The sequence below is a fragment of the Charadrius vociferus genome, unplaced genomic scaffold (genome assembly GCF_000708025.1).
Source record: "Charadrius vociferus isolate BGI_N301 unplaced genomic scaffold, ASM70802v2 scaffold549, whole genome shotgun sequence".
Taxonomy (NCBI): Eukaryota; Metazoa; Chordata; class Aves; order Charadriiformes; family Charadriidae; genus Charadrius; species Charadrius vociferus.
Genome location: NW_009650103.1, coordinates 3990417 through 4016545, shown reverse-complemented (window position 1 = coordinate 4016545; position 26129 = coordinate 3990417). Strand labels below are relative to the sequence as shown.

At 43.4% G+C, this 26129-nt stretch overlaps 1 protein-coding gene across 1 annotated transcript in view; it reads right to left on the bottom strand.

Annotated features, from left to right (window-relative positions):
• The window catches only part of CRB2 (crumbs family member 2), a 40337-nt gene that overhangs the window by 12904 nt on the left and 1304 nt on the right, over positions 1-26129 (bottom strand). The window contains exons 2-6 of the mRNA XM_009892280.1: positions 15925-16626; positions 13410-13605; positions 12726-12865; positions 12069-12251; positions 11009-11122 (exon numbers count right to left, since the gene is read on the bottom strand). Coding sequence (XP_009890582.1) covers positions 11009-11122; positions 12069-12251; positions 12726-12865; positions 13410-13605; positions 15925-16626 — 1335 coding nt within the window. The remainder of the gene's footprint in view (positions 1-11008; positions 11123-12068; positions 12252-12725; positions 12866-13409; positions 13606-15924; positions 16627-26129) is intronic.

The following is a 26129-nucleotide window of genomic DNA, read 5'->3' as shown; positions in this document are numbered from 1 at the left end:
TTACCGGCGGCATTAGGAGCACTGGAGCTGGACTTGATGTGTGATAAAAAAATAATAAAAAGAAAAGCTTAGTGAAGATACAGGCTTCTTGAATATATACCGCGATGGTTTGTCCCCCTTCACGCCCCAGCAATGCCTCACAGGCAGTCTTGCACAAGCGCCCAGTACCCTGCTGTCTAACCAAGTTGCTTTACTCTTTTCAGAGCCAGCGTTTAGTCGCTGTTACCAGTGCTATCTCTGCAGAGAGGCGAAGACTCAAACACCAGCTTCCAGCTCCAAAACGTCAGTTTGTGTCAGTTTAGGGACATAATATGTACGAGCTCTGAGAAGCACTGAAAGAGAAATGGAAGGCTCTGGTAATACTGCACTTTCCAGCCATGCTAGAGCTGTTCTGTAGGCAACATTACCTCGGATTCCTCTAAGACACAGCTCTCCACTGACATAAACTAGAAGAGAACTGCTCTGTGTAGTGCCTGTGGAAAAGCATTGAATTTGGCTGTAACATCAGCCTTGAAGAAGAGCTCAGCTGATGAACGGATTCAGAGCTGCTAATACTATCTCAGCACAGCCTTTCATCTCCAGCTATTAATGCAGGGCTTGCTCTGCACGCAGAACCTGGGGTGTGATCTTACCTGTGAAGGAAGCAGCAAGGATAGAATTAAGATTTCAGCACAAAGATACGGCCACACTTGAAGGAAATGTGTTCGAATGAATAGAACATAATGTGCCTGGAGAATTGCGGTCCAGGAGAAGATGGGAAGACTTCAACTGGAATTAAGAAAAATCAGGAGAGCAGTAGAACTATGTGGAGTGGGTTTTCTGAGTTATCAGTGGATTGGAGGGCTCTCAAATCTGTAAGAGGCAAGTTTGCAGTGAGATTTAAGGGGAGAGGCAGTCGAATGGCGTCGGAAAGATCGGTTTGGTACAGTCCCAAATCCTTGAGATGCTGCTCGTTTCAGATCAGAGCTGTTGATATTTACCAGAGCAACGCAGAGAAGACAGCATTGGTTTGGATAACAAGAGGAGAGATGCCGTGAATTTCTGCATTTCTGAGAAGGCCGGGAGGCGGGGTCGAGGGCCCCATTTTCCCCTATCACATTCCTAGCCTGACTCTCCTCCGGCCAGCGCTCTCTCCATTGAGCAGCAGCAGGAACACCTGCCTGGGCCCTTTCCCAGCCCCCAGCTGACACCTGTGGGGTGAGGGCTTCACACCAGGTGGCAAATTAGTCCCTATGGCGAGTGCACAACCCCGGGCTGGTGGCTAATTAAACACCAAGCTTTCCCATGGGACACAGCTGGTTTGGTTTCTTAGATTATTTGTTTGAAATGGGTAAAAAAAATAAGCTGACACTTCAGGTCTTTACACACTGCTGTCTAACCTCCCAGCTTACAAACGGGCAAAGGAAATGTTCAGCAGCAGAGAGAGGAGGGCAGTTCTTCCCAGAGGAACCAAAACCAGAAGCATCATCTTTATCGCTGTTGTTGTTTCTGCCAGCAAACAGCCAGCCTTCACAGGACTAAAGCAGGAGAAGGAAAGGGCCTCTAAAACAACACCTAATGTATCCTTGCCCTCCTAGAAGCCAGTGCAGTACCAGATTTGAATTTGGAGCAGTTTTTAAAACAAGCAGGTAACAGAGGAGACCATGCAAGAGTCCTAAAAATCTGGCTAACGGCATTTTTTTCCTGGAAGCCATGTCACCCCTCGCTGAACAGTTACCCGGTGCTACATCCTCAACTCCTTATATGCCTTACAGTGACCATACCCTTCACCAGCCAGCTGTCTTGCTGTCTCTCCTCCTCCTTTATCACTACTGAGTTTTGTCAACTGTGTTTGAACATCTTTGGTTTGTCAAATTCTTCAGTTACAATGAAAACTGCAGAAGAAGGAGATTTCTGTTGCGTATTGCTTCCTAGATGCTAATTTCAGCATAGCAGAGGGGGATCTGTAATTTTGGGTTTTGGCTGCAGATGACAGAGTGTAAATGAAGAAGGGGATGCCAGCAAAATACAGTATCCACAAGTACAGATCATTTCCTGGATATCCATTATTCCAACCTTCTCCAAGACATGGACAGTTGTGTCTTTACAAACCCGCTGGAAAGTGGATATTAAGAAGTTCAAAACTAATTTGTTTTCCTGAGAGAAGCTTAGGCATCCCTTTTCAGGTATATTTAAAAAAACAAACAAACAAACAAACGGGACGACTCTATTTGACAAAAACAAGTTACTCTTATGTAGTCTTCTCTGTTCCCTCTAAATTTCTTAGCTCAAACGTTTATTATTTGAACTATCAATAGTAAAAGCAATGTTGCCAATCTGATCCATTACATCATTAGGAAATTTTAAAATGTTTAATGAGTTTCTTATCTAGTTAAAGGCTAACAAACGCAAATCAGTGGAACTTGTTATCTGAAAATCAGACAAGTGTTATTTAAAAGGTTGCTCTCTGGAGACAAGTATTTTCAAACATTCCAGTTAATTTAGCAGTGTTTAAGCTAACAGTCCCAAGCTAACAACCCCCAGGGGCTGGGTCAGAAACAGACACTCAGAAGGCACTGAGCTTTAACAGCCTGCAGTATTTTCAAATACAAAGCTATTCACTAGATTCCAAAGCGTTACCGATGTGGTGAGAACAGTCTTGTTTCACAGATGCAAGTGTCATTAAAATCCATACAGTTCACCATTCCCTGAATGAGGGTAATGATTTACTGATTGCTCCTAATAGGCAAAGATTCATCGTACAGAGTGTAAGAATCATATACTTCAACAGATACCTAACATGTTAAAAGAATAAGCACACATAGCGATATTCTAATTTAGCTGTGATATACCAAAAAAACTTGAAGGATGAGGTCTATTCATAGGCCCAATCTTGAAACATGCGAGTTCAGTGGGGCTTCCCGGCCAGCACCGGCTTGCCCTCTCCCGCAAGCCAGCTGAATTCCTAGCAACCTTTCCCTGGTGCATCCTAATTAGGGTTTGTATTATTATTATCAAAAGAAAAAAGGAGGGGAGGGAGAGAGGGGTGAGAGAGAGAATTAACCGCAACAAATGGACCCCGACACAATTATATTTGCACAATTACTGCCATTTCCATGGCAACACACCGCTTTGACCTCTCTCCCACCGTGCACTACTACTCAAGGAGACAGTGGGGGAGGAGATGCAGAAGTGCATAGGCCAGCAAAGGGTTTGTCCTCCGAGTTAAAACAAAAACTACTTCTCAATAAAGGAGTTTTAAATCCTTAAAGGAAAACGGAAAATTGCGAAAACATCTGTAAAAAGCAAACCTAACATTTCACAGAACTAACAGGGTGTGTTATCTGTGTGTTTACAAGTACAAAACAAGGACCCATGCCTTGGAACGCCCCGGGTTTGATTACTGCACAGAGCAAGGCACAATTATAGGAAAGATGCACACACGGAGCATGCTGATGGCTCCGCATTCATCTTGCGGCAACAAGGAAATTCCTTGCCCTAAAGTTTCCAAAACAAAACTTTAGGTCACTTCAAAATAAAAACATTCTTCCTTTCTAGTCAATTCTTGTTCCTTCTCATGCCTCCAGCTACCACTAATCGCACAACCAGCTCCCTGCCCTGGGCAGGCACGCAAGCATTCAGGACACATTGCAATTACTGTATAGATCTCATTACCTGCTAGCAGAAAAAATCCCTTCAGGTTCACGGCAATCAGCACAGATTTCATGGCCGACTCCTTGTGGACATTTGTGACAGTAAAGGGAAAAAAAAATGGGGGTGAAGGGGGGGGGAGGAAGGGCAAAAAAGGCTGGACTGAAACAGCAGAATGTGTGTAAGCGCTCCCTGATGCCAGTCAGACAAAAAGGGATTGGAGATGAAACTAGCCAATATAGAAGAGACCTGCGCTGCAGTGAGATCTAATCCAGGACTGCTCTAAACCTCCCCAGCTGGCCTCTGTCAGTGCTGACACGAAGAATGCGTACTCACAGTGTGTTCTCACTCCGTGCATTACAGTAATACCCTGCTGTATCCACAGCATTAGCTCCAACAATAAAAAGCCAAGAGACAATCTCTTGCCCTTGCTGCCTCCCAGGTGAATCTGCCAAATTCCATAAATAAGGCCAAAATATGTTTTTTGCTTTTTATGGGCTAAGCCAAAAAGCTTCACTTCCATCACTGTAATATCCACACCACACAAATAAGGGGAGCTCCAAACGCAGAGCGTGACCTGGGCCCTGCTGTACATTCAATACCGACTTAATCAGGGACCAGCACTTTATGTAGTTTCTTTCCGCTGTGCGCCCTGTTCTGTGCATTTGGGGGCACCAGCATTTCCACTCTGCAATATTCGAGAAGAAAAGTCTCAAGTTTTAACTACCATGATGTGTTTCTCTGAAGTCAAACTGAATGGAAGGAAATTCCCTGTATTACGCTGACAGTACGGGTTCAAACAGGGGTTTGCAGAATCAAAACTCTCTCTTTCCTTGTTAGCAACCTTATAAAATTAGCTGTTGCAATCTCATTTTTTTCTCTGTGCTTCTGGGTTGTTGGTTTTTTTTTTAAAAAAAATGTGGTTACTTTCATACTGTAAAGTTCCTGGAGGCAGAACTGCACTTTCATGTTGTAACGAACCCAAAGAAGGTTCTTATTTCTGTGAAGAAACGTTATCTGGGAGCTTTTCCCCAAACTTGAGCCTCTGTCAGTATCAATGTCAGGTCCACGCAAACAAAAACTCCCACGTGTCAGAGTCTGGAATCTGCATTAGCAGTATCTTTTTAAGATATTAAAAGAAAGCATTCTAACTCTTGCAACTCTATTTTACTTTCTTCATTTCACTCAATACAAACATGCCAGTGAATTTTACAGATATTTTAAGTGGGAGAGATATGGTTAGTGTTTGTTTGGAGTAAAAACTTCTCAGATAGTCACATCTGGGTCCTAAGCACACACAGACTTATCCTAGCACAGATTTGAAATACTATCTATAATTAGCTAGTATGAGCCTCCTGTTATTGTTCAAGAGAAAACAAATTTGTAGCTTGTGCCATTCAACTGCCTACAGTGGTATACAATGAAGTATAACAACTGTGAAGATTGCAGAACATTCAATCCATATTTTGATAGATGAAAAAGATGATCTTTTTGAAAAGATCCATATTTTGATTTATACACACACGTATTTACATACACACACACAGAGTCTATCTGTATACTGCTGATTGGAAATATATTGTACCCAAATCCAGCACAGATTCTGATCCCCTACAAGTCACTGCATCTTTTCAAATTCATTACGTGAAATATTAATTAGAAACTGTCATTGCTTTTTTTCCCAGGATCAGTTTAAGGTTATATACAGACTAGGGTTCTCTTAGAGGGACAGCATGAGGATGGAGAAATACACAGCCATGACAATTCTAAATAGTACATATATATGCAAGGTAAAATACTTAAATAAGACCTCTTATAAGCCAAAGTAGTGGACCACTGAACATCTGTTTCAGACTACATACAACTGAGGAGTAACTGCTTAGGTCCTTTGAAACTGGAGGATTTTACATAAATTAAAAGGATCAGATGATTCATTTTCTAGAGATTTTAATTCCTCATTCTTACACACTGGCAGTCAAGCAAGTTACAAGATTCAGTCATGGGGTTTAAATTCAGAGAATTATTTTGTTCCTAATTACGTGTAAAACTTCTTGGAGGAGGTAAAGATAAAGAACGCTAAATATGTCATATGGTTCTTAGCAGAAAAACGTCACAAAATGGGACAGTGAACTTTGAATAGAAATTTCCAAATTTCACACATGTTCTTTAGATAGAGGTTAGCAACTTCCTCACTGTGTCGGTAAATAAGTCCCAGAAACTTAGGAATTTCTGTCCAGGCTTCAGAGACACCCATCCTAATCTCAAGAGGGAAAGGGAAGGAACGGGGGGGGGGAAGGAGAGGGAAGGGGGGGACAACTTTGGTCTGCCTGAATGTACATGGCAGTTCACATGCTGCAAGCGGTGGCCTCCTGGCAAGCAAATCTATTATCACTGAAAATAATAAACATCACTGATAAGCATTTTATGTGAAAATCAACATAATATCTGACATCTTGAAGTCATCTCTCCTGGCGGATACCATTAGAAGACAGCCACCTTGCCATACCTCGGCACAAGAGGATTCTCCCGTCCCTCTGGGACACTGCTCTGCCCAAGGACTTCCCTGGCCTGATTCTAACGATGACATCAAACTGGACTTCACCCATTTTGGTTAGTAAGGAAGGCAAATTTAATTCATCAGAGTTGCTCCACCACTAATAATCCTCTCAAAAGTCTTTAACCATGGTGAGCTGGCATGTCTCAGGCTGTCCATAGTCAGAAAATCTATGCAAAGGGCTAGTTCAAAACAGAGTGAGCAGTCACAAGCATCAGAGTCTCAGAGGACGCTTTTGATCAAAACTCACCTGACACCTAGACACAAGCAAGATCTAGACTGACGTGTAGGCTCTTGCAGCATTCTGATCAGACGACAGGAAAGTCAAAAGGTCTGATTAACCACGGAGCTATGTTCCAGAAGGGAGATGCAACGTGGAATGGAAGGGAAGCAGGAGGAGGGTGTCTCATGAAGTGTTCCCCAGCTCCCTTCAGCTATATTTACCAAAAGGGATTCTGTTGAAGGGGTAACAGCCCTCTAATCTCCTTACTATCTTAACCTTTTAGCTGCCCTTTCTGTAGAGGCTACATTGCTAAAATAAATCTGACATCGAGAAACAGCTGCACAAAAAAAAATTAAATCTATCCAAAGGTGGTTAGAAGGAAGAAGCATCTCCCATTTATTTTATGACCCACGACCCAGGAATTCAAGCCTATTTGATCTGGGCTAGCACTCTTACAGAGTAACCATTTACGGCCAGCTACACAGAAGGTATCCCACTTCTTTAAGGACAGTTGACAAAGACATTATGGCTGAACAAAGTAAATGGTCAATAAGCACTCCAATTATATTGAGACACATTCACAGTCACAATCCCTCCCAAATTTACCACCACATCACCTTCTGTTTTCTCATGAAAGTAGAAGCAGTCCTAAGCCATGTGCAAAAAAGCTCAGAATTTTACCATGATCACAAGGTGCCACTGCCAAGGGATGTCTGCAATTGAAATGGTGGTGTTCTTCCCCTCTCATTCATGCTGACCAGTGCCTCGGCACTGTGGTTTAGGACACCGTCTTTTAAAGACAACTTTAGCAGGAGTGGAAATATGAGTGGGAGCGCTCAGGACATTTAAAAGTTTTTAAGAATGAATGAGCCAAATTCCACTTAAGTGATTACATTCTTGCAGGTTAAAAATCCGTTCCCATTCCAAATGGAGGTATCTGTCTTTTTCATGTCCTGGCCTCAACTATTTTCTAGCACATACATGATGGACTGAAACCATTCCTGTGAATAAAGAATTTATTTTGTGGGGTTCTTTTTCCTAAAAGACAGACTTCTCCTAATATGCTTTTTCTTTGACCACAGTTGACATAATTTCCAAGACTATGCAAGAGTCAGTCTCCTCCTCACTTCATTTAGTACCCATGCAATCTTTTGATTCATACTTCTTACATCCTCTCAGGGTACATCCTCTACTAAAGCACAAACTGATGCACTGAATAGACTCTTCAGGACCTATTATGCAGTTCTCTCAGGAACGAGGCACCGCTTTTGCAACAACTACATTTCAGAGAGAGCCGGTCCATCTCCCTCTGCTGCTGTAGCCTGAGACAGCACTGAGGCAGTTAATTTGCAAAGAAAGAATTTCTCCTGACTCACATTGTTATCCCAACACTCCCCAAATTCCTCAGACTGAAAAAAAAAATACCGAAAGAACCCCCTGCCGCCCCAAGAAAGCGTTCTTCATCAGAGTAGCAAGTTCACTTTAATCAGCGGAGGCAGCTTAAACCCAAGTTCACGGCAGATCTAAGCTGCCACAGAAATGTGTTTTGAACAGAAACATTATGGGAAGCTTCACAAAGTTGTTCTGTGATCCTAATATGAAGTAATAAGCTGTTTACCCAGCATGACTGTACTGGGATTAATTGACAAAGGAGGGGAGATTAATTGCTATTATTTCCCTGTCAGCTTCACTCCTCCACACGCACTCACTGATCTCACAGACTGCTCCCAGCCCTTCACTGTGTTAATGTGTCAGAACTACCTCAGCTGAGACAAAGTCCTTCACCAAAAGCAATATCCAGAAGAGCAACCTGCTCCTAATCCCCTTCAAGTACTAATGAACTCAAATTTGATGCAATAGAATGAACTCTAGCACTCCTTTGCCCATCATCCTGTGTTTCTGTCAGCTTTTCTGCCCATGAGCACGCTAAGAATTGGAAGGATTAAACAGATCTGCAGTTTGGCAAAACACAATGGAATTCTGAACTCTGTGAGGGTGCTGGGGCACTGAAGGAGGAAAAGGGAACAGGGAACATATATGAGTGGGAATTCTGACAAGTAGGATAAACTTTAAACCGTCTCTTTGGACAAGATCTCAGTTCATGAGTACGGCATTGCAACTACCCAAGAAAGCTGCAATAAAGAGCTTAGATCAAAGCTTATTTTCAAAGACCTCATCTACAAAAGCAAATTTTTCTTGGCCTAGCCTGAATTAGGAATCCAAAGCAAACTAGATAGGCCAGAAAACCCCACAAAGAATTCAGCCTGGTTACAGAAGGTGTTAACTAGGAGCTGATTTGAGATTCTGGAAGTGAAAGTACCTGTGTAATGGGTCTTCCAGGAAAGAGCTGGACAGTTACACCAACTTAGCTCAATCACTATGACCACAGAAGGAAAACAGAAAACTTTCTCATGCAATAAAGGCCTAAAACAGTCTCTGGAATGCTGCTACCTGCTGTTCCAGTAAGTTAAAGGACAAGGTTTTCTTCTGGCTTCAAGTTTTAATTTTTCCCACGAGATGGCAGCCTAGGAACACTGTGGAAAGGTTATATCCACCTCAAAAACACATAGATACAACGTTGTGCTGGGGACCACCTTTCTTATAAACTACTTTTTGGTGTTAAATTGCTCAAAATAGAGAGTACACATGGAATTTAAAGATGCAGAAGACTGAGAACAAATATTTTAAGCGAAGATGAGGTTTACTATCAGTTAGCAGTGTACCTTCCCAGCAGAGCTAATGCACAATATTCACTATCCCCTGGTTTCTCAACTAGAAAACCGAGATCCATTAAGGTCAGGCAGGGCATTTGTGCAAGAATCCAGACTCCCCATTCCCTTGTAAACAGAGAAGCCTTCATTTGCTCACATCACAAGGACCTTTTGACCTCCTAACATAGCAGATTACTGCCTTCAGCCAAAAATTGCTGGCTCTTACCATCCAGGGGTGTTAGGGAATGGAGATGTTTTGCAGATGTTTTATGTGGTGGTGATCCAATCTGCTACAGTCAGTAGCTTGTGACAATTAGAATGTTAAGCACCCCCTTTTTTATTTGAAGGCTAGTTTTGTGCACCTTCATAGTACATGTATAAAAACAAAGAACCCCACTGTCCTCCCAGTGAACTTTCACTCCAGGATACAGATCCCCTAGATATTCTGATCTTAGACTCTTCTACATAGTTGATCTTATGTCTCAAAATCTAGTTCAGAGCCTATCAACTCACTTGACCAAAATCACACAGCTTCCCATGGCATTTGAGCCCTGGACTGCAGACATAGAGTCACAGAACCGTTTTGGCTGGGAGAGCTTTAAGATCATAAAGTCCAACCATTAACCCAGCACTGCCAAGTTACCATTAAACCATGTCCCTCAGCACCACATCTACCGATCTTTTAAATACCTCCAGGGATGTCAACTCAACCACTTCCCTGGGCAGCCTGTTCCAATGCTTGACAACCCTTTCAGTGAAGAAATTTTTCCTAATATCCATCCTAAACCTCCCCTGGCACAACTTGAGGCCATTTTCTCTCATCCTATCGCTTGTTACCTGGGTGAAGAGACCGACACTCCCCTTGCTACAATCTCCTTTCAGGTAGTTGTAGAGAGCGATAAGGTCTCCCCTCAGCCACCAGACTAAACAACCCCAGTTCCCTCAGCTGCTCCTCATAAGACTTGTGCTCCAGACCCCTCACAAGCTTTGCTCCCCTTCTCTGGACACGGTCCAGTACCTTGATGTCCCTCCTGTAGTGAGGGGCTCAAAACCAAACACAGTATTTGAGGTGTGGCCTGACCAGTGCTGAGTACAGAGGTACAATCCCTTCCCTAGTCCTGCTGGCCACGCTATTGGTAATACACACTAGGATTCTATTGGCCTTCTTGGCCACCTAAGCACACTGCTGGCTCATATTCAGCCAGCGATCAACCCAACACCCCCAGGTCCTTTTCCACCAGGCAGCTTTCCAGCCACTCTTCCCCAACCTGTAGCGCTGCATGGGGTTGTTGTGACCCAAGCGCAGGACCTGGCACTTGGCCTTGTTGAACCTCGTACCATTGGCCTCAGCCCATCGATCCAGCCTGTCCAGATCCCTCTGTAAAGCCATCCTCAAGCAGATCAACACTCCTGCCCAGCTTGGTGTCTTCTACAAACTGAGGGTGCACTTGATCCCCTCGTCCAGGTCATTGACAAAGATATTAAAGGGAACAAGCCCCAGTACTGAGCCCTGGGGAACACCACTTGTACCTGGCCGCCAACTGGATTTAACTCCATTCACCACAACTCTTTGGGCCCAGCTGTCCAGCCAGTTTTTAATCCAGCAAAGCTTACACCCATCCAAGCCACGAGCAGCCAGTTTCTCCAGGAGAATGCTGTGGGAAATGGTGTCGAAAGCTTTACTAAAGTCTAGGTAGATAACACCCACAGCCTTTCCCTCAACATCCTGCTGCACCACTACTGCACTCCCCACAGTTCACCTCAGTCTCCCTCAGCAGCCTGGGCTACCCAGTGCTGGAATCCAGTTCTGCAGCCAGGCAGTAACGCAGCAGCTCAGCATCAGTTAACCAGGAGGACCAGATTCCAACCACCCTCCTTCACCAACATTACCTGAATAACCTGGTAGGCAATGACAAAGGAAGCCATTAATAAGGTCCACGCAGAGCCCTCCATTCTGACACGGCTGGGACTCGCACTCATCGATGTTAGTAAAGCAGGTCTCCCCTTCAAAGTGAAAACACAAATAGACATCTTAAGGGCACACACGCATCAGTGAAGGAAAGAATCTGAATGACAACTGCATTCATAATTTTTTGCACTTCTTTTCTATCACTTAAAAACACAGAAGAACTTCTTGAATTAATTTTCTAGCATGTCTCTCCAGACACTCTGGCAAATAGATACTATCACTGAAACAATTACGGAAAACAAAGTACAGAAAGATCAAATGATTTTCCAGTGTCATGAAAGGGAGCAGTGGCAGGATCAGAACTTCTGAACCATTCCCATGTGTGCAATATGGGCCAAACTCTCATTTTTCTCTCAAAAAAGAATAAAATAATATTATTTAGCCCCTCCTACCAGGGAATTTGCCCAGCTGTTAAGTCCAGCCTTTTATACATATCTGTAAACCAGGGAAAGGGTGATATTTCAGCTGAATATCCACAGAGGTTTTAGCTCCAAGAGCAAGATATCAAGAACCCCCTCTTCTACCCACCCATTATACAGTTGCTGTCATGAGAGCAGTCTCATCAAGGAAACACCTAAAATAGTTACCTGAGACTCCAGGGAATTAGTTTCCTCTGATGAGGAGTTTCACAGATACCCTGTAGTGAGGAATTGTACCATATGCGTAACAGACTGACAAAGAGAAACCACCGTGGCATCTGCATAGCCAGAGGGCATTCATCAAAGCACTTGGAAAGTGCATAGGCTGTTGCCTCAGCCTGGAGACAGGCTGGCTAGCCGGAGAACGACTCTCAGACAGCTGTCTGCAATATATTCATACAGTATGTGAACAGAAGCACACTCCTGATGCCCCCGAATTGAGAGCAATTACCAGTCGTTAAGTGATTTTTGTTGCACAAATAACATTGCTCTGTTCCTCTCTACTCTAACCATGCAGCATCTATCAGGTGCAGACAGGATGAACATTTACTGCATAGCTCACCTGCAAAGCCCGGCTGGCACCAACAGAGGAAACCAGCTGCTTGGCTATAGCTGAAATTACTGGGGAAGTCAGGTCGTGTTCCATAATAGGCTTGGTTGGATCGTTCAAAGCATACACCTCCGTTGTGACAGGGATCTGTTGCACACTCATCCACATCCTCTTCACAGTGCTGCCCTGTGTAACCTGCCAGGAGACATCAGTGTCAACATCACGTACAACTTCACTGGAAGTAGTCTCTCAAATATTGTGGCTGTCTTGAAGGTGAGAATCAGACCCAGAAGACACTGCAGCTCAACTAGTAGCGAGTCCCAGGGCCCTCCACTTTCTCCGCAATGTCAAACACAGGAACCAAATAATCAATTTGCAGGAAAGTATTACCTCACGATAGAAAAACGCATGATGGGAAATGGCAGAAAAGAGAAAAAAAAACATGGTTGAGAATCAGGGTGTGTTTCCCAGCAATTAGGTCAACTGGATTTGGGGATGGCCTGTAAAGGGCAGCAATGGCAGCCTCACTGTTTCAGACGATGAAAAAAATCACACTGGACCATGCAGTATTATCAGTAATTCTTTACTTCTTCAACACAGCAATTTAGCACGTGCCCTCCACTGCACTGTGCCTACACGCCAGCATAGCAAAACAGATTTCTAACCTACCTGGCCAGCAGGCACAGCTGTAGTTTTTGATTCCCTCCACGCACGTGGCACTGTTCAGACAGGGTTCAGAGGCACACTCCAGGATATCCAGCTCACAGTGGCTCCCCTCAAAGCCTGTGTTACCGCAGTCACAACGGTAGCTGTGGGGCAGCAAAACAGAGTAATCCATAAGCTCTTAATTTGACTGCAAAGCCCAGTATGAGGAAAGAGCAAATGGAGCCAAGCTGTCAGTCCTCGTACCTACTTGTGAGGCAGAGGAAAAAGACAGTTCCACCCGCACAAGCAAGCCACACTAACGGCAGAGCAGACAACCCTCAACAGTCTCCGAATTAATACCTTATCTGTGAAAAGGTAAATTCAGACACATAGGTATGTTCTCAAAAGTTGCCTTTGCTGTTCATGCTCTGCAAATCACTTCCCTTTGTATCTGATAGGTCTGCTGGGAGCAATAACAGGAATCTTCTCCTACCTTCCTTTAAGCATCCTAGGAGTTCTGCTGCTGCGAGGGGCATTCTCACTTACTGTCATAAATCATTCTGTTACTGCCACTGGGACCACTGGGATGTACAACACACTAAATCCAACCCCCCCTACAGATTTCTACTCTAATTTTCACAGGCTACACTAAGTAGATCTTTAGATCAGTGCTGGTATCTAATTGCCCAAACACCACCGATTTCTCACCTGTTAATGAGGTCATGACACGTCCCATTGTGCTGGCATGGCTGGCTCACACATTCATTAATGTCCACCTCACACTGGATTCCTTGGTAACCTGGTGCACATGTGCAAGTGTAGAACCCAACATGATCATTGCACAGGGCCCCGTTCTGGCAAGGGTCTGGATCACATTCATCTATTTCAGCATCACAGTTCATACCTTTGTTACAAAACAGAGAAATATCTTGTTACAAATCCAGAAAAGTCTATCTGTGCTGCCTGGACTTCTGAGCTGGAATCACAAAAGCCATGTTATCAACCTAAACTAGCTAGCACAGTGATCTGTTCTAATTTTGCCATAAGAATATTGGGAGCTCATGAAGAGTATGCGATTCTTACAAATTAAGGACCTTTAATTTTTATTTGCAAACAAAATTATTTTGTCTAGACTTTTGGATTTTAGTCTTCTATCAAAACTAAAAATATTTTTTAGTACTTGCGAAGCTTTAGTCTCTTTCATTCAGGTTTGTTGAAGGAGCCAATCAGTCAGCACTTCACAAATAGCATACGTTTTCTGAGTAAACTGTAAAATCTTGATCTTGTATACAGCTCCTAAAAATTTAATGATAGCTGGTTTGGTTTGGGATCCTTTGAGGCAGGGATGGCAGGAAGAGAAGAGTCACACTGCTAGTCATTGTTATTTAAACTTTTATATATGATATAGCTCTTACAGGTTTAGTTAGACATGATACTCTTTACTTGTGTTGCATTGCTATTAATCAGATCCAGTATTCTACATCAGAGGCAGTTGCATTTTGGGTATGGGAAAAATGATCTGTACCTGTTTCTCCAAAACATTGTTCCGGTTGTTTAAATAACATTTGTACCTTGCTTTAACATATCTAGGAAAAAAGCATTAAAGCAGTGCAAAATGCTAATTACAGTGATACTAGATATTAGTAAGTTATTTTATTATGAAATGATACTAAAAATTAGGTGTTAGCTCCAATACTACTAGTCAAGAATAACAGCAAGTCATGCATTTTTGTCCAAAGTCTCAACTTTCCCTGACAGAAGAAGACCTTCTGTGTGACTTCTATGCAACTATCTTAGCACATACTATATTCCAACTCTTTGAGTTGTCCATGGCCTGGCATCACCTCCAAACCTTAGTCATTACAGTGGCACTTGCCAATCCATCTAATCTCCCCTTCTTGGCAAAGGCTGACCACGTAGTGGACATGGCCATCCTAATCCTGATGGAATGTGGGCCCCCTAATCTGCTGGTTCAAACCCGTCAACAGCCACACAGAACTTCCTTTACCCAAATTCCAGCTGTAAGCACCAGGAAACAACCTGGTCTTGCTAGGCAATGGTGACAGACCCTCTGGATGAAGCACTAGATCATAAGGCAAAGCCTCATATTTGACATCAGAATCACTTGGAGCACAACAAGCTCCTCCAGCTGCCCGGGTCATTTTATCACTTCCTTGGCAGGGGAATCCCACAATCCTGAATTGAGGATTCAGCATAAAGATAAAAAAGAAACTTATTTGCAAAGACAGAATTATGCTTGATACTCAAAATCAGCAGTAATCTTAAAGCCTACACAGAAATTCTGCTTTTTTTTCTCCTTCATCTCTGTTCATTTTTATCAGAGTGAGTCAGCACCAGGGACTGCATTCCTGATGTTGTAACTTCTCGTCATTCCGCTGGTAATCAGCAGCATTCCTTCACAGCAAACAAACTCTTTAAACACTTCAGTCTGTGAAAACGAGGAAGGCTGAGAAAGTTCATGTGCTAGGTGGTACCAGGCAGAGGTGGGCGCAGTCCAACTGCATTCCACTCCGATAAGCAGGGCTGGAGAAAGGAGAACCCCCCACTGCCTCCCTCACAGATAACGCACAGGTGTAGATTACTCTCTGAGTCACTATTAGTACAGATGCACAAAAAAAGAGATACTTATGTCACATGCCAAAAAACTTCGGCTGGGTGTGAAAGAACTCGAAAAGAAATCTCCAATCTCAAAGCCACTTTATTCCAAAAAGACTAATCCCCTCAGAGAAATCCTGCAGGACAGGACAACGAACTAACTACAGGCCAGATATACAGAGATAAGTTTACCCGGAAACACTAAGTACACATTTCCTGATAATAAATCTCTTTTCTTGTATACCTCCCTTAATTTCATACCGAGAGTTAATCACACTTTGTATCTCGTACTGAAGTCTCAGACACTCCACCCACTTCCACTGTTAGCTCCGTGTCTCCCAACATCCACGCCATCCATGGAAATCAAAGCCTCAACTATTGCTCAGAAGCCACACCAAGCAGCCCTACACCATTATTCACACACAGTACCAAACACTCCAGAAATATGAGTCGTGCAACAGAGATTTAGTCTCATAGCTGTAAAACAACAGCTTCTCAGGACAGCTACTAACACTACAAGATGCATCAGCAGCAGGCAAATTGTGGAACTACATGAACAGTGAGACGTAACCCAACTACCCGGCTAGTACACGAGCATGAAAGGTACCTGTGTAGCCGGGGACGCACTTGCACCAATAGTGATCCATCTCATTCAGGCAGGTGCCATTGTTTTTACAGGGCCGGGACGCACACTCGTTGATGTCTATTTCACAGTTGTATCCTTGGAACCCAGGCACACAGAAACAGCTATACTCATTCACCCTGTCTCGGCAGATGGCTCCGTTCTGGCAGGGGTTGGAGGCGCATTCATCAATGTTGTCTCTGCAGTTGGCCCCGGTGAAGCCAGGCTGGCAGATGCAGGTATAGTCCCCAGGACCCTCGACACATGTCCCGTTATTTAGGCAGGGGTGGCTAGAGCACACAGAACTTTCTGTTTGGCAGCTTTCTCCATTCAGTCCTGTTTGGCATTTACAGGTGTATCCATTTACACTATCTACACATTCAAAACGAGGATCTTTACAAGGGTTGCTCTCACACTCATTAATATCAATGTTACAATCAATACCTGTGAAGCCAGGCATACAGGTGCATTCATATTCCAGAAGTCCTGGAGTCCCGTTGCAAGTCCTATGGGCAGGACACCCATGCTTACTGCATGCATCATAGAGGAGTTCGCAGTTTATGCCCATGTAGGCTACAGGCTCTGTGGGACAGACGCACTGGTAGCCTACTTCCAAATCCTTACAACTCCCACCGTTTTCACACGGGGATGAGAAACAGCTGCTATCATTTTCAGAGTATGAAGTTCCTGTTGAGAAAAGAGACTTTTTGTTAGTCAGCATTCGTAGCCCTAAAGAAAGTTCTTCTGCCGATTACCACGTACAACTCAAGAGATTGCCCACCTAAATGCCACACTGCTGTTCTAGCCGTTAGCTGAGAAGGAGGTGATTCTTCCCCTCTACTCTGCTCTGGTGAGACCCCACCTGGAGTACTGCGTCCAGCTCTGGAGCCCCCAACATGGGAAAGACATGGACCTGTTGGAGCGGTTCCAGAGGAGGCCACGAAGATGATCAGAGGGCTGGAGCACCTCTGCTGTGAGGACAGGCTGAGAGAGTTGGGGTTGTTCAGCCTGGAGAAGAGAAGAAAGGCTTCGGGGACACCTTATAGCAGCCTTCCAGTCCCTAAAGGGGCTACAGGAGAGCTGGGGAGGGACTTTATACAAGGGCATGTAGCGACAGGATGAGGGGGAATGGCTTCAGACTGGAAAAGGGGAGATTTAGATTAGATATTAGGAAGAAATTTTTCACTCTGAGGGTGGTAAGGCACTGGAACAGGCTGTCCAGAGAAGTTGTGGAAACTCCATCCCTGGAGGTGTTCAAGGCCAGGCTGGACGGGGCTTTGAGCAACCTGGGCTGGTGGGAGGTGGCCCTGCCTATGGCAGGGGGGCTAGAACTAGGTGATCTTCAAGGTCCCTTCCAACCTAAGCCATTCTGTGATACTATGATTCTATGATACTGGAGAATCAAACATTTACTATAAAGAAGACAACACAACATGCCTTCATATGATGGCTATCAAGAATTTCTTGCTAAGTCAGGTGACCCAATGCCTGTTTTTAGGAGGCACTCACAAACCAACAATTTTACTTGTGCTTATTCATCCCTGAGTCACTTTGAAAGCAGTGAAACATATCACCTTAAATCCATTCACAAGAAGAACTTTGTGTAATGTTCGATGACCTCTTTCACCAGTTGGGCACAGGACTCGTACTTAGAAACCCAGAGAGGCAGACAGTATGTTCTAAGATACTGGCTGTGGCTCTTAATGTCCCAGCTGCTCCTTCTGGAGATACAATTTTTTCTCAGCTAATCTACTAGTGATTTGAAGATGTTGCCATAAACAAATCACCCCAAACTCCAAAATGGCACATTTCAAACAGTCTCTGATTACATCAAGCAGCTCAAAGTTTGATAACCACTGGCCAGGCACCCTCTCCCCACAGGTTAGACATGTAAATTAACACAGCAGAACATTTTTAGGTATTATGAGAACAGCAAAGATGATTGACATTCACTGTACTGGTGGCACTTTACACCCAAACTTTTAGTATCTGCAGAGCCAAACCACCAGTCTAATACCCAGACACCATCAGCTAATGTTGAGACCAGATTCCCCTAAATCTGGAAGCATTTGGATGTGATCAATTTATTCAAACCCTGCCACAATGCCTTGCTGTCCCAAAAAAGGCAGTGTTTAAAAGGCACTTGCCCCATTAGGCAATTCCACCATCCAGAAATGTGATGGGACATGCCCATGGGAACATAAATTTAATTCATATAAATGAGATTATACGGGATACATGACATAAAAACCAATATAGTGTTCGATTTAGATATTTGCCAATGGAGCAGAATGGAAGAATAGGAGGAATCTTCATTTCTTTTCCAAATTCCAAAAGAAATTTCAAGTTCACTTTGTGAAACAATCTGGTCGAAGGGCAGAACAGCCCAGGGGACGGGACACAGTTGCCTCGATATTAGAATTGAGATATATGCCCTGCACTCAATGACACAATTATATACTTTCCAAAGGAAAAAAAAAAACAAACACAAACAAACCAAAAATAGTATAAAGGGACAAAGGCAATACGAACACAGAACTTCTCCCTTCACAAAGGCAGCAGTCATTAGCCCCTCATCCCACTGTGGCTTTCTGGTATCAGAGTTTTCTGTTCTGCTCCATTCCAGGACGGGCAGGAGAGCAGCTGTTGGGTACAAATACCCCAGACTGATTCCTGCATAAGCGTTACAAAACATCCAGACTTGGAAGTAACTCTGCAAACAACTATATAGCAGATGTTTTGAAAATGTGTACGAAAAATGGCCACAAAGCAGAGGTAAAGCTCATGAAATAGCAACTGGTATCTGAGAAACAGCGGCTGCCTCTGGTGAGACAATCCTGACTTTGCCAGCATTGGCAGTCAAGCAATCACTAGCATTTAACCTCGGGTTTAGATGCCACTGTGTAAGCAGCTCTTTGCCCTTTGTGCTGCCTTCTGTATGTAACTGTGGTCCAGCTAGCCACAGGAATCAGTCTCTGGGAAACTCCACAAAACTGCAGATGGAGAGTGGGCAGTTACTCTGATGGTACCCACAGCTCACCACCCTTGGCTCTCACTGCGTTAGCGCTAGTTGAGAAATGCTGTTTTAACGTGCCATGCTCCATACTAAGGATTTGCCGGGATCACATACTACAGCATCACTTCGCAGCTGACCTTACACATTCTCTCATTCATGCCATCACTATCCCAGCCCATTTTTGGTCATGTTTGCCTTGCTCTGGTTTGCCAGGAGATAATCTGTGTCACTGGTTTTCTATCGACTCACTGCTGCATCCGCTCTCCAGTCTCTCTGTACCTGAAGGCATCCGACTTCAGGGCCTGAAAGGGATTTATAGGAGACTGGTTTACAAAAGCCTGCCCCTGCCCTGACCTCCCCCAAATTCCTCCCACCAAAAGACTATAGTTTTTCTAAGTCTTCTTTTAAGTCTTCTCTTAGTGTTGAAGGGGAGGGAGGGTGCTCAGGGATTTAGACATCCCTTTCTCTTCCCGCATCATCTCCATGGCCCACCCCTCCCTTCCTCCCTCATGTGATGCTGGGGAGAGTTGCTGAGCATTGCACTGTCCAGCAATCTCATTATTCTGCCATCAACCCTTTTATTCTCAGATTCCCAGTCAGGCAGAAAACAAGGATGATGGAATCTGCCTGGAATCTCTGTAGCAATTAAGAGTGGGAGCCCAGGAAACTATTCGCAAAAGAGCTTTACTAGGCAGGAGATATGAGCCTTTGTACGCTTAATGAGTAACCAGTCCCAGCCTGCACTTTCCACAGGTCCGGAGCACAGTCTGTGATAAAAAAAAGGAGACCAAGTCCACTGCATGTTCAGAACGACTTCTCTGATTTGCAGCAGACTCCATCTGCAAAGAAATTCACATTTCAACAGAATCACCAAGCACTGCTAGTGTAGACGGGCTGAACTCATTTCAAAGGCTGCGCTGCATGCATAGTTTTCTGCCTCCATTATAAGTAGTCAGCATGAACGCTTCTTGCAAATAAAGATAAACATCAAATCCCTTTGCTATTTCCTGTCCTTTCCCAAGTTCTTTCACAACAGACATACCTTTTTGTACCTTCTCTATTTTGGTTCATCATAGGACTGCAATGCTCAATAATCTGTATGTGTGATGGTCAGGCATTAATAACTAAAAGATTTGGTGACAAATATACGGCCCCATAGTCACACACAAAGTTGCAGACACAACAGGGCTGAGCTACAGACAGATACCAAGTCAAGCAAACACAGAGCTTCACTAAAAAGTCAAAAGGTCCTCTTGGCTTACCAAAGACCAGCAGTATAGTAATGGGGAGAACTCCAATCTCCTCTAAACTCACTATGATCACGAACAATAGCAGTGGTTAACTAGTTACGTGTACTCATAATGTGTGATGAATAACTACTTATGTACAGAACTGCATAGAGAAAAGCTGAATTCCTGCATTGTTACTGGAGTAGTTTTAGCTACTTTCTATGACCAAATGTTCCCTTAGTTATGTCTAGAAGTGATGACGTCAGCAGGACCTCATTTTGGAGGAAAATGTTCCTTTTTTGGAACAGACATCCTGTAGTAACACAGGATTGCTCATAAGGCATGCATGGAGCAGGCTGAGAAGACTGCGGTTTAAATCATAAGAAATGAAACAGTATCTAAGTAACTTCAAATACTATGTGAACTGCAGCTTGCAGAAAATGACCCACGTGTTTGCCCTACTCAGCAGAGGTTACAGGCATATTAACGACACTAACTCCAAGATTATATCATATACTCCATCGTATATAGCACGCCTAGACTAACAGTGGAGCATTTCCCAAGGACAAAACAAGCCTCTGTGTAAATATAGTACAACCCTAGTAGTAATTCTGTGGCAGGGCTAAACTTTTGGCTAAATAATTCCACAGATGAGACACTAATTCAAAACGGAGTTTGTCAGAGTGATGTCAGAAAGGGAGATCTCAGCAGTGAGAAGGGAATACACCACTTGTGACGTCACCAGGAAGTTAAACGCAGAGTCTGCAAGAATTCAGGGTACAAAAGAACTCAGCGTATCAAAGACTTAGACTACCACCTAGCTTGAGAAAGAACACATGCGATGTTTTTAGCTCCGATTTTATTTTCATCCATCAGTCCTAGGGCGTACAATAATTCATCTCAACTTTGGAATAGATTATTATATGAATGTGACTAGCACATGAATATGCATCAGATGCTAATAAGCATAAGGAATAAATTAGCTTTTCCTGCTGCACAGTATACCAACCATGAAAATATGGGATTCAGACTATGCTGTTTCATGAAAATGGTGAAAATCAGGTCAAAGAAGTCATTGAATGACAAGAGTTTATAGTTTTCCACAAAAGTAGTTGTTGCTGGATTAACAATGACATTCAGCATTTTCCCTTTACATTTCACAAGAAGAACATGAATCAGTGATGTTTGTAAGTGAAAAAAACATTTAAAAATATATTACAGTCATACCACCCTGCAACCCTACTCTGAAATGAAACTGGAGAAGACTACAGCTTCTTTGAAGAATAGATTCCAGGCATTTAGGGGTGGGTTAGGAGGAACTTCAAAGGCTACCAGAGTCGCATATAAAGCATTCACTGAGCTCTGCCAGGACAGGTCTGGTTTTACACTTTAAAGGTAACTGACAAAGATTTTCCCTAAAAGACGAGGTTTACAACCTGTTGTATCACTTTAAAGCAAACAAGCTGCATTACCAGGCTTTGTTTTTATAATTGGCTCTAATAATGTTATACTTTATACCTTTACTAAATGATCTTGTCAAAGGGCAGTTGCAACAGCAAATTTTCTACCCATAAAAAAGAGAAATCAGAAATTAATGAGATGCTGGGCAATCCGAGATCCCCATGGTAGTAGTCCACGGTCTCTCTTCCAGAGAGTCCTGAGGAATCTCTTACTTCAGTAGACCGACGGGAGATGCTGTTGCACTGCACTGGCAGAGAGAGTTGTGGGAACTGATAAAAGACAGTGCGGGAGGAGGAGGCTCTCAAAGAGCTGTAGCAAGGTTTCTGTCCTTTTCTTTAAAAAACAAACAAACCCTTTCAACTTTGTCTGTTCTCCATTATCTCACACGTGTGAAATCTCAGTGGTGATTCCCCCCACAATATGAGTTGCACTGAAGTAACTTCCTTCACAGCCTCCCCCCTCCATCCTGACATTATGTTAGCACTGCTGGCAGAAGGTTTTATGAGACACCAATTATGAGATGCTAAGCCAATACACAGGACAAGGAGCTCCAATCATTTTATTACTTCACCACTTGTGAGATGCTGCTTTAGCATTACTCACTGGATTCTGTTTTTTGGATTTGCTTTCTTAAGTTTGTTTTTTCAAAGTCTTGGGAAACTGCAATAGAGGATGGATGCCCTCAAGCTGAGGATACACCTGACCACGTGGAAGATGCTCAGTGCTCCGCTGATTACTACCTTGAGGGCGCTCTTAATGGCCACTTAAAATTCCAACAGAGAATGTGGCACACATTGGGGTTATCACCCCAGAGATTACCTTGTTTCCTTCATACTGAAAGACAATTTTGACAACTGATTAATGTTTGTTGGGGTTTTTTTAATTATATTTAATGTCAAGACTGAAGCTGCAGTGCTTTTAAGGGGTAACCAGGCTACACATATGCCCAACAGTGTTTCCCCATGACATGAACACACTGGACATGCATTCTTCTCATTCTCCTCAAGAACCTATTAGTGTGAAGGATTCCCAAACAGAGGAGAAAAGAGTTTACACGCTGCATCTCCTTAGCATAGCACTTTTGTTTTCTGTTAAACAAGTTGCAACGGACAGGAGTCTGGCATATTCTCCTCTTGTTTTAGCGATATACTTTGGGAAAAGACTGCTTCGTGCTTAGGAGTATTTATTTATGTTCCCAAAATGATGACCCAGTCATGATGTATTAAGTACCTTTTGTGCATGGATTTGTTATTGAGCTCCTTGACTATTTTCAATCTTGCTCCCTGTGACTATCATCTTTTACAAAAAGGCACTGCAGGCTTGTGGAGAAAGAGGCTTCCTTCAGGTGTATTTCACCTGCCCTACTCAGTACCACACCTGGAAAAAAGACAATTTACAACCAAGAAGGGAGAACAGCAGGCGTCCCAGCAACAGCCTCCAACTGCACCGCAATAATAACTGAGCTAGAGGAATCTTCAAGTGCCTAAACCGTGAATGCTCAAACCCCCAGCCTGATGCAATTCTTACCAGTCAGGCTGTGCTCCTGCTGATCACCCCAGCACATTTCCCGCTAGAGAAAGATACTGAGGCTGAGGGTAGAACGGGAACCCCTCCACCTCAAGTATCAGAGTAACACAACTACTAAATAAACTCTGAATAAAGGAATGGAAAGAGCGATGTCTCCATGACAACAGGAAGGCATGTGCTTATATTAGTAAATCCCTGCTGACCTCTGCTGATCTCCTGGTCAGTGTAAAGGATTAGCGAAAGGGTACGCACTATGGCCTGTTCCCAGGTTCCACACACCAGGAAGGAAGACTGGGCAGGCCTGAGAAGGGGCTTTCACGCTGGCCACCCTCTCTCTTTCCCAGCCTTGCTAACTTTGGAAGGATGGCATGTCTGCCATGGAAGGTAATGGCAGAATAAAATCAAATCCTTCTTTAGGAAGTACCTTCAGTGTACTTGTCCAGCGAATGCACAAAGCCTTTTTACGTGGCTTTACAAGCTCCATTTCCTTCTTGGCACAGAGAGGTTAAACCCTTTCTTCTCAGACCTGAGCAAAGCACCTGCTCCTACTAATATTAGCATCAGAAAACAAGATCCTGAAATTCTCTGAAACTACTGACAAGCTCTTGGCACTGATTTTTCACCCACCTTAAGATATTCCATAATCTGTATTCCTTGTCCTGTTTAACATGGTAACGGGCATCTTTTGACAGCTGCTTTAACAGTGGGCTTTTCTACTCAACATCGGATGCGGGTGTGGGAAACTTTCCAAAATACCAGTGTTTGATCACAACTTCGAAGCCCCCAAGCTGCAGCAGCTTACCACCTCTGTCAGGAGAAGCTCTGTTGAAGCAGCTTGCTCCCACCTACCAGCTGCTCCCTCTCCCCCCCCAGCCACTTCCCATCAGCTTTTGTAAGCCCAGTATCTTAGCCAACTACCAGTTTGGATATTAATTCAAAAAACTCCAGCGAAGTCCCTGCACACAGTTCAGGTTGCAGTTTTTCCCATCCAAAGTTGGACATTATGCGTTCATCACTTCCCAGCTTACTTCTTATGTTGTTTTTTGTTGTTACTGGAGACCAACGACTTCCAAACCACATTTGCAAGCGAGGTTTTTGATGTGACAGAAGTTTTTCATGCCAGAGACATGTACACAGTCTACTAGTGTAAAACATTTATAAAGAATTTATAAAGGCCTAGACCACTAAGCTTTCATTAAGACAGGCATAAGAAGATGTGGCTCGGTTTCCCCTTGTGAAATATGCAGAATATTTACCTCCCCAAAGAAGCAGAATGCTGATTCCTGACTCTCTCCCACCCAGCTTGCCCAGTGAAATGTTGAATGGTGCCAAACAGTGGACAGCAATTCACAAGGCTGCGCAGTGCCAGTATAATGGTCAGAGGCATTAACAGCATTAATCAGAAATACCACTTCAGGGAATTAAACTTACTCTTAACACAGAACAAGTAGCCAGCTAGCTTGTTTTCATTATCTTTTCACTGTTTTAATGCAGATTTGAAGATGAAACTCCTATTAGCATGCTTCTAGAACTTGGAGAAAGACAGGAGCTATAAATCCACGTTATGATAGCATTGCATGTATTGCCACAGTAACTCTTTGATCTTCTGTGCTTATGACACCCCAGTATTTTCCCTTAATAAACACTCCTCCAAGCTGACCTTCATGGTTTACACATTCTCTGATCTCTCAGCCATTTCCACAGATCAAACGCTGAGATGGGGGTTTCCTGTGTATTCGGTTAACCAGATTGAGTCACAAGCTTTAATTTCCAATTCTTATTTAAATATACTGACAATCAACAAAACAGCTGAAAAGATTGCATTTTGTTTCCACATTTTGAAGTGAGTAAGATTTAAACTGTACATATGTCTGAGCTAATCTCAAGAGCTTGCATTAGAGCAGATAGCAAAGTGCCAGAAAAAAGGTTTGTCTGCACAAGTTCTCTCTCAACAGGCATCCAAAGCATTTTCCAGGCCAAAGGTATGTGAATTACTGTGCTCATTGCTGGCTAGAGTTGTGGGAACAGAAATGAGTAGACACTCATTCTGCCCTCCAGAATCTCCTTTAGAACACAACAAATTAAGCTGAGAGCTATTCTGCCCATTACACAGACAGCAGCAGTAAAACTGGAGTCACATGCAGAGTCTGTACCACTGTCCCTCTGGAGTTTGTTTTAAACAATTGGAGATAGCGTGGATCTAGCTGCAGGATGGTCGTATGGTCACAGCTTGCAACAGGCCATCTGGATAATTAGAGTTTTCTCAAAAATTTTGAGCAAATAACTTCGCCACTCTGTGCTTCAATGACATTTAGACTCAGTCAATTAGAAATAAAAAAAAATGAGTAGCCATATGCCACACAAGGGCAAGAAAAGGCATTGCTTTATGGCCTTAAAATTCTACAAGTGCTAAGTAAATACCATTATTCACTACAGTTAAAATCTGGCAGAATTCCCCTTGCAAAATAGGAGCAGGTGTAAAGACTATGGAAATTACCACTTCCCTTGAGCTTTGCTGGCTATATCAAGATGTGTCATCCACCTGCACTCCAACAGAAAACAACGATCTCAGTAAATCACTGTTTCGGAAAAGAGCTTTACCCAAGACTGAAAAGCTATCAGTGCAATGGTCAAACAGCACAAATCCCCAGAAACATGCCAGCTCTCTGGCAGCCGCATACTGAGCAATATCGTATATGCAATGGGCCTTCCTTTTGCACAATACAAAGCCACCATAATTGCTTCACACTCCAAACCAGTAGCTATGGTTACTAGATACAAAAGACAGTCCTGCTGCTTCCCTGTGGCCAGAGGAATTCCAGGCACTTGGAGCCAATGCACCAGACAAAGAAGCTGGTACAAAGAAGAGGGGCGGAAAAAAAAAAATCAGACAAAAATTAAAACATAATTTGACTTTCATATTCATAGTCCGAGGTGATAAGAGCAAAGGAAATTTA